We start from the raw sequence: 13,368 nt of genomic DNA, 5'->3' as shown, positions 1-13,368 counted from the left end.
TGGAAACCTAAATCTTCTAGGAAATTTGGAAACTTGGAAGCCTACTAGCTTTAGGAAGTTTGGTAGCTTTTTGAAATAAGAAGGCAAGTCCCATACCTCCTCTATTTCGGCCGTGTAAGGCCTGTGTGGCGCGCCAAGTGGGCCCCATCCGTCCCGTGTTTTGTTCGCTCATTTCTCTTGCGGAATTTGTCATAGTTCGTGCACCGAAGTGACTAATTTACAATTTCATCCCCTGCGCGTCCCATGTTGAATTAACATCCCGTACACATTTACGGATTTTATTGGGTTACGCCCACATTGGTTACGGGTCAGAAAGTCCGAGTCTTTTTGTCAAAAGGTCGTGTCTACCCATCGCTTTGACTCCAGAAATTTGAAATAAACTTCTGCGATTAATTTTATTGAAAATAAAATTATGTTTTGATTTGAAAAATCATTTAACTCCAGAAATTTGAAATAAACTTCTGCGATTAATTTTATTGAAAATAAAATTATGTTTTGATTTGAAAAATCATTTAACTCCAGAAATTTGAAATGATTTTTCGCAATTAATTTTATTGAAAATAAAATTATGTGTTGATTCAAAAAATCATTTGGATCCAGAAAACTGAAATAAATTCTCGCCTCGAAGAGGCCAATCATTTTCGAGATATTCAAAGTTCGGGTCAATGACCCACCTTTTCTAAGCAATGTTCATGTCTCATGGGTCGATAACCCATTTTCCTTTTCTTTCAATCGGGGCTCTGTCGCCGTCGGCTCCAAAGACCCATCAAAATTCGGTCGATGACCATTTCAAGTATCAAAATGTCGCTACGTGAATCGCGTGCTATATATTATGATTAAATTTGCGAGAATATGCTCCAATCGGGGGGAGCTCTGTCGCCGTCGGCTCCAGAGACCACCACAAAACAGACAGGATGGCATCCTCATAACAAAGATCAACAAAGAGAATGCTACGGAAATGATATTTCCCCAACAAACGCGATTTCGGTGAATCGTTCTCCCTAGCGAACAAATAAAATTGATAAGCAAAGCGCAAGTTTTGTCTTTACTCACATTTACAATGGGATATTGGCATCCGAGCCGGCGAAGCGAAAGCTACAGCCATCGAGCTCGAACTACGATACAGGTTTGATTCTGTCGGAAACGGATACGTAGGCGCCTGAGGATAAGGCTCAACCCACCTTCCAATGATGAAAATGCAAAAGCCGAGGCGTCCAGAACCGTGTTTCAGGTATGATCTCTTCTTATGGCTGGCGAGCTTACATACGCAAGTCTAATGGACTCTAAACGACCCGCAGAATCCTCAGGTCGAGAGGGACCTGGGGTATACTTTGACTTTCGCCTTGTCCAAGCCTCAGTCAAAGTGGGGGCTTCAGAGCTACCCATATCTGTCGATATTGGCATTTATAGAAAACCCATCAAACACCCGATGATGATAGGACAACATGTATTCGTCAGTTGGCGTTGTCATTATTTGTGGCTCGTTTTACGATGTGGAACGGGCGTCGTCGATGGATTTTTATTAATTTAAATGAAATTTAAGTTAATGTTCATTTTCAAATAAATTCATTTTATTGTTTTAATTTGAGTTTATTTTTTCAAGTTTATTTTATTGAAAATGGAGTAAACTTTCTATTTGAATTTATTTAATTTGATTTGATTGAATTTATTCGTTTTATAAATCGTATTTGAGAAACTCGATTTTAAGACGGTTTTGTACGCGATTTCAAGCTCGGTTTTGAGCTCGATTTAAGCTCGAATTGGACTCGAATTTCGATGCAACTTCGACCCAATTTCCAACCCAACTCTCACCTCACACCTAGCCCACATACAAAGCTATCATTCCAGGCCATTTCCCATGCAACCCACGTCCAAAAACCTCCATTTTCGAAGCCCAAAACAGGCCATGCGAACAGGCCCCGGTTTTCCCCCTTTAACCCGCGCAGCCCATATCGAAGCCTCAAACCCGCTCCAAACTGACCCAGACCCGTAACCCATTAACTCAAACCCATACCCGACTATCCTACCCATATTCCCGTGCCTTAACCTACAATAAAGCGTCCCTGAAACCCTCACAAACACCCACGAAAGCTGCTGGACAGCAGCTATGCGAAACAGGCCCAAGCTGCTTGTCACTCCGTTTTGCCCTACTTTTAACCCTTGAAACCTTCCTATATATACTCCCTAATCACCACACTTAACGACTCTTAGAACCTACCATCGCCTACCAGCAATAACGAGCCAGAATCAACCCTAAACCTAGCACGAATCCTCTCGAAAAGCGAGTGGTAAACACTGTTTTCGCGTGTTTTCTGCGCACCAGCCTGTTCTCCGCTCGCTTTTCGTGCCTGAAACAATACCGTGGTTTCCATCCATTTACACTTTCAAACACTACATATTTCCCTGATTCCAGAACACTTTCCGAATCAAATTTTCGTTGAGAAACGAGTCCGTGGTAAGCTTTTGAAAATCGCTGCTCAAACCTTTCAAAAACCGTGTTTACAATTCAATCTTCGTCGACGACGGCCCCTCAAGACAAGATCTACAATCGATTGCGACACAAGACTTCGTCAACGATACATGTAGGTTGAGGGTGCATTAAAACTCCCTTCTCTCCTTTTTATTTCGTTTTTTTTATTGTTTATTTACTAACCATTGTCTAACATCGTCTAACTAATATCGAAACTAGAATAGTTTGAGTATGAGTTAAAGTACCATTCCGGCACCCGCGTTGACTCGAGTTTAAAAGGCTTATATCGTCTGAAGTGACCGAAATGCCTCGCTCGTTTACATATCCTCGTGTTGGAATAGGGCAATTTAATAAATCGAGTTTATTTAATTTATGTGTATTTATTTTTAACCATATAAAAATTGATTTTTAATGATTTTTCAGACCTATAATTTGTAATTTTAATTTAGGTAGATTTTCGTAATTTATTGCATTGATTTAGTATTTATTTCGTAATTAGCAATGTATTAATTCAAAATCCGCGCAGTGCACGGGTCAATTCTGACATATTTCGAAAATTTCAGATCCGTGCAGTGCACGGGTTTGTCCAGGTTTTGTGTTTTAATTTGCTTCCTTGTTTGACTTTGTTTGATTAATCCTTAGTTTAATTAGTTTATGTTTTAGATTTTAATTTACATTATTTATAATTTATATTGTATGTATGAGCTAACCACTAATGTTTGTTAATACATCTTATGCTAAGCGTAAGCCTTCCTATCCCTCTCTTTGGATGTGTTTTCTAGTTTAATCAATGAACCTCACATGCTAAACCACTTCGACGAAGTTAAATGCATTTTAAACGACTTAGAATGAAATTCGCATGATAGGATTTAAATTCAACGGTTGCATACGCATGTGATATCTTTCCGAAATAGCCATCTTTTACCTAGTAGAGACCGTTATTGCAACGGGCGGGGTTGGGTGTTGTTTTAATAAAATTAAATTAACTTCCTAACACGTAAAGTCACACGAATTCAAATCTCTAAAATTGGTTTCTAAATTCCATTTAAAAATTTAGTGGCGACTCTTTTAAAATTAAAAATGTTTTGAAAAAGCATTTGAGTGGAGCGTTTTTCCATGGTCCACAACTGTTAATATTTTTTTTTTATTCTTATATAAGTAGAGTGTATAGAAGTTCTGTTTAGCAATGATATATATCTGCTTAATTGCAGATATTCATTCCACTCATTCTGGAGGACCACTTTTTCTGTGCTTGCATAAATTTCATGTCGCAAACCGTTGACTACCTAGACAACAAACCCTTATATGCCAGATCCCGAAAAGCAAAAATGGCAAGAAATGCGGTAAGTTTCTCTACTTACAGTAACAATGTTATACCTTTAAATTTCCATTAAAAATTTGGAAATCATTGTTACTGATAACATAGATACAAGATATGATGTATTACTTTTTGTGCGGGTAAATATCATGGGGAAAATGTTGTCGAAAATGCAAATTGCAAAAGGCTCCAAAGTGGAAAGTTTCCCACTGCGGAATGTGAAATTTAAATGGCAGAGCATTGCAAAAAAAATGTGGATTGTGGGGTTTTCATGATGATGCACATGGCTTTCTACACGGGGAAGGTTTTTGACTCGAGTGGGGATGAACGGAAAAGAATGTTGTACCGTCTTTGAAATATGTGGAATACTTGTTCTTAGCGACTTGAATCAAGTACGAAAAGAGGTGCAAGGAGGATATCAAAATTCAGGAATGAAAGGGAACAATGAAGGAAAAGTCACGCAAAAAAAGAAGGCTGGAAGAGAAGAAGGAAAAAAAGGAAGAGGAAAAAAAGGAAGAGGAAAAAAAGGAAGAGGAAAAAACAAAGAAGCCACGGGAAAAACAAAAGGAGGAAGAGCCCAAACAAATAGAGGGTGAAGTCGGTTGCTTACAAGCGTTCTCCTAGAGAAATTGGTGAAGATGAGGAGATAATATTTAAATTTCATAAAGATGATGCTATTGGATGTTCTCTAGGTCACGGTGAAATTGACGGTGATATATTCCTAGTCTCTGAATTTATGAGAGCAAATCGAAATCTTGTCCGATAACTAATCGAGAAGGCACGTTCTTGATTATGCGTTTATGGATGATATCGACTTCCACAAAAGGTAAAATACTTGTTGTTACTTGTGAAAGTGTTATTTTACCTTACATTTTTACGTAAAGTGTTTTTTAAACACTGTTTATGTTACACTGTTTCTGCGAAAACTCTTGAGTAATCTGACTCTTATGCGTTTATGGATGATATCGACTTCCACAAGAGCTGATATACTCTCACTACGTCCTAGGAGTCACACAAATTGGATGGTGTTTGAATGCTGGTCTCTACTCTTGAATTATGTCGAGAAACGACAAAGAGGCACAAGGGCAAAGGGGGCCAACCATACTTTACTTAGGACTAGGTCACATGGTAAGTTGCATCGGTGTTAAATGTCCGCTTCATTTCAATAACATATGATTCTTTTACAAGGGAAATCTAACCCTTACATTTTTTTTTTATTTTTTTTTTAAAACTACAGCATGCTCTACTGGCTGTGATGCAGGAGGATAGTGAACAGTCTGATATAAAGAACGAGTTGTTTGAAATTTGGGATAATTTCATCAACGCAAGCAAGGCAAATTACAGACTTGATGCCGAACTTATTTTTATACCTTGTTTGGCTGGCTATCACTACTTCTGTATGTGTATTAATTTCCTCAACAAAGAGATTAGTGTGATCGACAATCAATCGTATGCTAATCGGGAGTCTTCATTCACTTACGACATCGCAATGGCAGCGTGAAAGTCCCCCGAGTTGTCAAATTGTATGTTTACGATTTTCGATTTCATTTCGATGTTACGATGTCATATCTTTGTAACATTTTTATGTTGTTTCATGTTTCTTTGTTACACCTATCTTTGTAACATTGTTGATTACTCGATTTCTTAATTGATAGTAAAAGGAAATTAATGTTCTGCTTTTCGACAGCCGGTTGCATGAGTGACTACCTGGACACAAAGGGCGACGTGAGGGTAACTGAAATGCTCCGCTATCCTGTGGTAAATGTGAAGTTTAAATGGCAGAAACGGGCTTCCGTATTTGAAGAGTCAGCCTGTATCACTATGACAGCCGTCTCCAACTTTTTGGGATATGCAAACAAGTCTTCTTTGCTCAACAACACATTTTATCGGCGGGCATGTGTTCCCCAAATTTCTGCTTGTTTGCTCATGGCTGACATCAACAAAATACGGGCTGAATTGTTGGACGCTGTTGAAATCTTCAAAAAATCAAAGAAAACAATCTGGCCTGATATAGCTGCAAGGAGAGAAGCCGCTAGAATGCTCAAAGGGAAGGCAACGGAAGATGAATTGTCAGACAAAGAACCACCGATTGAGAATGAACCGAAGCCACTCAACACCGAAATGCTTGTACTTCGTTTTAAAGTGAAAATCAAGTGATGTACTCTAAAACAATGTTACTTTAACAACGTAATAGTGGCTGTCATAGACAGTGGAACATATTTTGGAATATTTTGGAATATATTACAAATAAGTTTGTTACTGTAACAGTAACTTATTATATGCAAAATTCATTAACTATGTTACTGTAACAGTGTGACAGTTTCAAAAGTGAAAAGAGAAAACATAATTTGACGTTTTGAATTCTTCACTCTTGCAGCTGTTATAACTGCACTTCATAGGGAAAACGAAACATGGGTTGGATAAATTTCATGTCTTATTTTGTCTTTTGGAATTCAAAAATTAACTGTTTTTTTAAAGCATTTAATTTTGAAAACAGTTTTTAAAATGTTAGTGTTTTTTTTAAACAAAAAAAGTCGAGACAAAATGAAAATAATGTTCTTTGTAACAATCTTTGTGATAGTAATAAATGAAAATTATAATAAAAGATTTTGACGCTTTGAATTCTCCACTCTATGCAGCATTTATAACTAGACTAATTATGGGGAACATGCACGTGGTTAACATCAATCATCATTTAAAAACAGTTTTCAAAGTAGTTAATAAAAGTGGTTTTTAAAGCAGTTAATTTTTTTTTTAAAAAAATAACTGTTTTGTTTTTCACAATTATCTATAAATAATCTCATTTTAAAAAAACACAATTATGTTACTTTATGTGACGGTTTTGACGCTTTGAATTCTACAATCTGCAGCAGATTATCTTTCTAAAACAGTTTTCACTTTGTTCAAAGTGACATTTTTCAAAGCGATTATTTTTTTTATTTTTTTTTTTTAAAACTGTTTTGTTTTTTTCAATTATCTATAAATAATCTCATTTTCATTCAACATTTACATTTCATTTTCTAAACAAAAAAATAAGCCAAGACAAATTCAAAGGTTTTTCATGTCTAATTTTTTTTTAATCTTTTGTAATATTAAATATCTATAAAGATTATGGATGGTTTAATATTACAACTGTTGCTAAAATTTCATTTATTATATGACTACCTTGCTCTAATTGAGGGAAAACAGTTTATGTTTGTTTATAAATAAATTTTGTTTTCTCTAATTTAGGGAAAACAGTTTATTTTTCTGTTTTAATAGGTTTTTTTTTTTTTTTTTTGCGTGAGAAAAATGGAACGAATTCAAAGGAAACTAGAAGACACCAAGTTTGAACTGGAAGAAATGACAAGGCATAGAGATTCATTACTTGAGCGAGTTATATCATCGATAGTAAGGTAATAGAAATGCTAGAACGAGTACAAGTGCTTGAAAATGACTTGAACAATGCTTTGAAGCTCATATCAAGTTTCGATGGCGGAAAACAAGTGTATTGGGAAACAAATTAGAAGAAAATAAGTGAAGAAATACACTGAAACCGATTTAGACCGTCAATTTCTCCTTGGTGTTACAGCTCTCTTGGGAGTCATATGCTAAACTCAACCCTTCGATTAACTAGAAGTGGCCTCTTGTTGTCAAAGCTATTGAAGAGATGGAAGGTTACGGGAATAATCAAAAAGGAGTTGCTAGAGGGCGAAAGCAGCGTTCATTCTCCTCCATTGAATAAACGACTAAGAAGGGAGTAAAAGATTTAATATTTCCTTTATTTACGATTTATGCTTCTTGTGACACTTATATTTAAGTTAACTCATTATTCTTTGTTTGTAAGTATTTCGTTTTTAATCAGTGTTTGTAACACTTGTTTTTAATGAATGACATCTTAATTCGGTTAATTGTCCAATTTACTATTAGAATTGTGGTATATTAAATTGAACAACGATTATGTAACTATGTTTAAAATTGTCAAAAAACGCTCCTAAAACGGGACGGAAAAGGGTTTAGGGTTGGATTAGGCGGCACCGCTTCGCGGAGCCGCCTAATCCAACCCTAAACCCTTTTACTTAAACAAAGGTTGTTCGTAGTACAACACATTCTGATAAAAACCAAACTAAACCCTAGGGAAGGACGGGAGCTAACCTGTCGTGGACGGGATTTAAATTTGGGGAAAAACACTCCTAAAACATACGACATAATTTAAATTTGGGGAAAAACGCTCCTAAAACGGGACGGAAAAGGGTTTACGGTTGGATTAGGCGGCACCGCTTCGCGGAGCCGCCTAATCCAACCCTAAACCCTTTTCCTTAAACAAAGGTTGTTCGTAGTACAACATTTACAGTAAAACCAAACTAAACCCTAGGGAAGGACGGAAGCTAACCTGTCGTGGACGGGATTTAAATTTGGGTAAAAACACTCCTAAAACGGGACGGAAGAGGGTTTAGGGTTGGATTAGGCAGCACCGCTTCGCGGAGCCGCCTAATCCAACCCTAAACCCTTTTCCTTAATAAATCGTGGTGCAAAAAAACCAAAACTAAACCCTAGGGAAGGACGGGTTATACCCTGTCGTGGACGGGATTTAAATTTGGGGAAAAACGCTCCTAAAACGGGACGGAAAAGGGTTTAGGGTTGGATTAGGCGGCACCGCTTCGCGGAGCCGCCTAATCCAACCCTAAACCCTTTTCCTTAAAAAATCGAGGTGTAAAAAAGCCAAAACTAAACCCTAGGGAAGGACGGCTGATACCCTGTCGTGGACGGGATTTAAATTTGGTGAAAAACGCTCCTAAAACGGGACGGAAAAGGGTTTAGGGTTAGATTAGGCGGCACCGCTTCGCGGAGCCGCCTAATCCAACCCTAAACCCTTTTCCTTAAACAAAGGTTGTTCGTAGTACTACGATGTTACAAAGAAAACCAAAACTAAACCCTAGGGAAGGACGGGTGATACCCTGTCGTGGACGGGATTTAAATTTGGGGAAAAACGCTCCTAAAACGGGACGGAAAAGGGTTTAGGGTTGGATTAGGCGGCACCGCTTCGCGGAGCCGCCTAATCCAACCCTAAACCCTTTTCCTTAAAAAATCGTGGTGCAAAAAAACCAAAACTAAACCCTAAGGAAGGACGGGTGATACCCTGTCGTGGACGGGATTTAAATTTGGGGAAAAACGCTCCTAAAACGGGACGGAAAAGGGTTTAGGGTTGGATTAGGCGGAACCGCTTCGCGAAGCCGCCTAATCCAACCCTAAACCCTTTTTCTTAAACAAAGGTTGTTCGTAGTACAACAGTGTTACAGTAAAACCAAAACTAAATCCTAGGGAAGGACGGGTGATACCCTGTCGTGGACGGGATTTAAATTTGGGGAAAAACGCTCCTAAAACGGGACGGAAAAGGGTTTAGGGTTGGATTAGGCGGCACCGCTTCGCGGAGCCGCCTAATCCAACCCTAAACCCTTTTACTTAAACAAAACAAATCGTATAACAAATCGTATAAGACTGTTACTGTAAAACTTAGGAAATATGCTCCTAAAACGGGACGGACAATGGTCCTAAAACAATATTTATTGCTGTATAAAATGTTGTAAGTGATGTATAAAATGTTAACTATGATGTAGGAAAATCGAATGACTTTTTACTCCACAGCAACACACAATTCTACTTTTTATTTTTACTGTGACATATTATTGTCACAGCAACACAAAATCCTACTAATTATTGCTAAGGTCACAATGTTACTGTAACATCATAACAAAGATATCAAACTTTTTTTTTTTTAGCGCTTTCTCGGCGACTACTTGACTATGCGAAGAGGGCATGTTCTCCTGTCGTGGGTAACTCTTTCTTTGCAGTATGCACATAGCCTCTTTGGCTTGGCTGCTTTTTCCATGGCCTGTTGTTTAGCTGACTTCAATCTTTTTCCGCTGCCCTTGTTGCGTGCTTGTTCCGGAGCGTTGATAGTGACTTCAGACGACGAGCTGCAGCCCAACAGCATCTCCATCTCTTGGTCTTTTGTAAGCGGTTCAATACATAACTTCTGCCGGAACTCAACTAGGAGGGATGCTAACTCTTCCGTGTGTTCAAAGCAGGTAAAGTTTTGAGAACACACAACTATCCGAGGAACTCGACCATACGTTGCACAAATGACTCATTATCGACGTAGCCATATATGAATCCTCAATGACATTCCCATTCGAATCAAGCACGGAAGTAAAAAAGAAAGTTCTTTTTTATCATGGTGACAATGTTACTATAAGAAATTATGGTTACAATGTTCTTTGTAAAACAATTACTTGTAACAAGTCAAAATCATCCTTTGTAATAATGTTTTCGAATCAAACCTGTTCGCTGCGTGTGTGTTATTTAGCCAACAATCTACAATGTACTTGCTTGGTATTCGCCCAATTCCTTTGCCCTTGTACACCCACAGAATATGCCTGCAGAGTAATACAATTCTTTCGAACAGTTTACACTCGCATACTGCATCTGTGCTTCTAAGGTCCAACCTCACCTTGAAAATTCTGTCTGTCTCAACATCGATTACATGAATTATGCGCACATGCTCCTCCTTCTCAAAGTCATCAACACCACATGAATCGGCAGCCATTAATTCTTCTTGAAACACCTTGAACACAGCATGTGTGTATATAATAGCGCCATGCTTTTCTATAGGTAATTCTGTCTTAAGCTCGGGGAATGAGTGGTCATTGTTATAATCATCGCACCTTCGTGTATAAGCGCTGCTTTGTCCATAGCAGTTTGGAACCTGGTTTTAATGCAACAAGGATTCGGCAACAAATTATTTATGTAACAATGAAACAATGGTACTTTGTAACATACACTTTCCCGGTGCACCGTAAGGAATGAAAAAGAGTTGTTTACCTCATCCAAAATTCGACCAGTGTACCAAAGTGATTCTCATAGCGCTTGAAAAACGAATTTGTACTTTCTGATCGCTGTGTTGTTCTTAATATGCAGCCCAAGGCAAGGTCACGATGGTAGGCAGGAATCCAATGGTGTCTGTCGTCGAACATTGTAGTCAACCAATCATTATCTTCCAGCTCGAAATCTAAAATGACCTTCTGCCACTTCTCTTCGAACTCCGACGGCTCCATATCAGGGTCCCAAACAACTGCGTTGAAGCAAGCAAGGAAGTCCGTGTCTCTGCAGAGTGCTGAACCAACTTTGTCTGTGATCTTTTGTGTAATATGCCACATACAATAACGATGCCTAGCTGTCTTGAAAACAGAAGGAAAGCCTTGTTGTATGCTAGTCATAATGAAACGACAAGTCGAACGTGATATTGACCAGTGATAGGGAAAGAGCAAGTGAGTAAATTTAAGTAAGTCTCATTCTGATAACATTGTCACACTATTACCTTCTTTATGCCAGGGCATTGATCCGTGATCATGAATCATGCGCTCTTTTTGTCCCATGGCGGTCAAGAAATCTTTGAAAGGTCCATTGGAAGGAGATGTCATCCTCGTGTAACAGGAGACAACCGACAAACAACACCAACTTTCTGTGGTGATTAACACCTGTGAATGGTGTAAAAACCATATCATACTTGTTGGTTCCGTAAGTAGGGTCGAAGCTCACAGCATCCCCAAAGAATGAGTAGTTTCTAATACATGTAGCATCAGCCCAGAAGAACTTTGTTAGACGGTTTTGCGGATCAACATCATAGGCGAAGTAGAACTGGGGTTGGGTCGCTTTGAGTTTCTCGAGTCGATCGATGAAACGTCGATCTCTTAACCCAATGTAGCACTTGATATCTCTTTGAAAGTTCTTAAAATCTATCAATGTAGCACCGATATTTTCATACCCATTGACAAGTTCCTTAACATGTCTAAAGGTCAATCCAGCGCCAATATTCAACTTGGAGTTGTCCAAGATAAGCGTCTTCGGGAACATATCAAGGATCGTGAAATCTTATCGAGATCTCTCGTTACAGACAGGTGAGACGATGATTGTGGACTTTAGAAAACTCGTCAATCATAGCTGGGCCATCAAGGCCATGTAGAAGGGCAAATCCGACGTACGCTCGGCATCCAATTCTTGTGATTTTAACTCGCCGTGTAATCGCTGTACTAGCGTGGACGAACCATCACCCATATTCTCATCATCCTTGGTTACGGGACGCCTGTTTGGTTTAGATTCCCTGAACCCTTGATGGTTGCGGACTACGAATTTTTGGTGTGCAACAAAGACCTCGTAGTGTTTTCGTACTGTGCTTCCGAGGGGTAAATCCACATGCCCGAGCATAAACCTCGTAGAACTTGATTCCAGCCTCAAGGGAGGCGAAAACTGCACCAATGGTAGGTCTAAACTTGTGCTCAACCACACGCATCCAGCGCTCACCTCCATTAGGCGTGTGAGATAGAACAAGCTGATTATTTGGTTGAGGATTGGGTTGCTCTTGGACAATTGGCGTAGAATGGGGTTGAGTGACAAGATTTTGAGTCTGTAAATACAAAAAGGAAAATACGAGTATTAGTGACCGAAATACAACGGTGGTATTACAAAGAGTAACATTATTCTGAAAGAATACTAGTACTATGACAATGTAGTGACATAAGGATGGACGGGAGAACAGGAAATATGCGAAGAGGCTGGACTACAATTTAGAACAAGAAACTAAAGTACATTGAAGTAACAGCAGAAGAAGAGGACATCCAGAAGTGGTACAGCATATGTTATATGTGCAATGGAAATGAATATATGTGATTGTGTTACATAACATTGATATTGTAACAAGTTTGAGCTTAAGCATTGACAAAGCAGAATGAAATATACGACACAGGGGAACAAGAATATACAAGACAGGAAAAGAGGTCAAATATAATGAAATTTGACCGAAATTGAACGAGAAAATCAACAAATACAAGGATATTTGACCTAATATTTAAGACAAAAGCAACTACGAGTATAATCAAAGGAAAGGAGACCGTAAATTGAAGTAGAAGTGAACGGATTTCATTAAAATTGAAACAAACAGAAAATCGATTAACCTAAAAAACTGAAAAGCAACAGAATAAAGACAAATTAATCAAAATTGACGGAATGTGACGATAAAGCAAATCTGCGATTGTAAAGCGAAAGGCAGAGAGAACGCAAATATGAAAATTCGATAGGAAAAACAACAAATACAAGGAGATTGCACCTAATATTTAAGAGAAAAACAAATACGAGAATAATCAAAGGAAAGGAGACCGTCAAATTGAAGTAGAAGTGAACGGATGTCATTAAAATTGAAGCAAACATAAAATCGATTAACCTAAAAAACTGAAAAGCAACGGAATAATGAAATTACAATAGCGAATGATCAGCGACATAGAATCCAGATGAAATCGCGAAAAGGAAAACTGAAAACGAAAGGATTACGGAAATTACCTGTTTGCATGTTAATGTCGGTAGAATCTGCATCCATTGTAGCAACGAGAACCTGGAAAACACACGAATTTGATTGATTTGTGAATGAATTGATAAAAGCGAGTAAAAAACAGGAACCTAGGGTTTGTTTGCTTGATTCAGAGGATTATTTTGACTTAGAGAGAGAGATAGAGAAAGCGAGGAAAAGAGACGGAGGAGAGAGAAAGTG

At 38.3% G+C, this 13,368-nt stretch overlaps 2 protein-coding genes across 2 annotated transcripts; both read right to left on the bottom strand.

Annotated features, from left to right (window-relative positions):
* Nucleotides 1-9,561: 9,561 nt before the first annotated feature.
* LOC141649024 (protein FAR-RED IMPAIRED RESPONSE 1-like) lies at nt 9,562-11,044 on the bottom strand. Its single transcript, XM_074457727.1, has 3 exons — nt 10,667-11,044; nt 10,109-10,533; nt 9,562-9,745 (listed from the first exon to the last, which is right to left on the bottom strand). The coding sequence occupies exons 1-3, from the start codon at nt 11,042-11,044 to the stop codon at nt 9,562-9,564; spliced, it is 987 nt and encodes a 328-aa protein (XP_074313828.1).
* A 130-nt stretch (nt 11,045-11,174) lies between these two features.
* Nucleotides 11,175-11,681, bottom strand: LOC141649023 (protein FAR1-RELATED SEQUENCE 5-like). Its single transcript, XM_074457726.1, has one exon. The coding sequence runs from the start codon at nt 11,679-11,681 to the stop codon at nt 11,175-11,177; it is 507 nt and encodes a 168-aa protein (XP_074313827.1).
* Between the last annotated feature and the right edge of the window lie 1,687 nt (nt 11,682-13,368).

Source organism: Silene latifolia, chromosome 3, assembly GCF_048544455.1.
Source record: "Silene latifolia isolate original U9 population chromosome 3, ASM4854445v1, whole genome shotgun sequence".
In the NCBI taxonomy this organism is placed as follows: domain Eukaryota; kingdom Viridiplantae; phylum Streptophyta; class Magnoliopsida; order Caryophyllales; family Caryophyllaceae; genus Silene; species Silene latifolia.
The sequence above is the reverse complement of the archived record's forward strand: the minus strand, read 5'-3'. Positions and strand labels throughout refer to the sequence as shown.

Coding starts and splice junctions, on each gene's coding strand:
- LOC141649024 (XM_074457727.1), bottom strand. CDS start 11,044: ATGACTAGCATACAACAAGGCTTTCCTTCTGTTTTCAAGACAGCTAGG. Junction 10,534..10,666: donor AGAATCACTTTGGTACACTG/GTCGAATTTTGG, acceptor CATTAAAACCAG/GTTCCAAACTGCTATGGACA. Junction 9,746..10,108: donor AACACACACGCAGCGAACAG/GTTTGATTCGAA, acceptor GTTGGGCTGCAG/CTCGTCGTCTGAAGTCACTA.
- LOC141649023 (XM_074457726.1), bottom strand. CDS start 11,681: ATGTTCCCGAAGACGCTTATCTTGGACAACTCCAAGTTGAATATTGGC.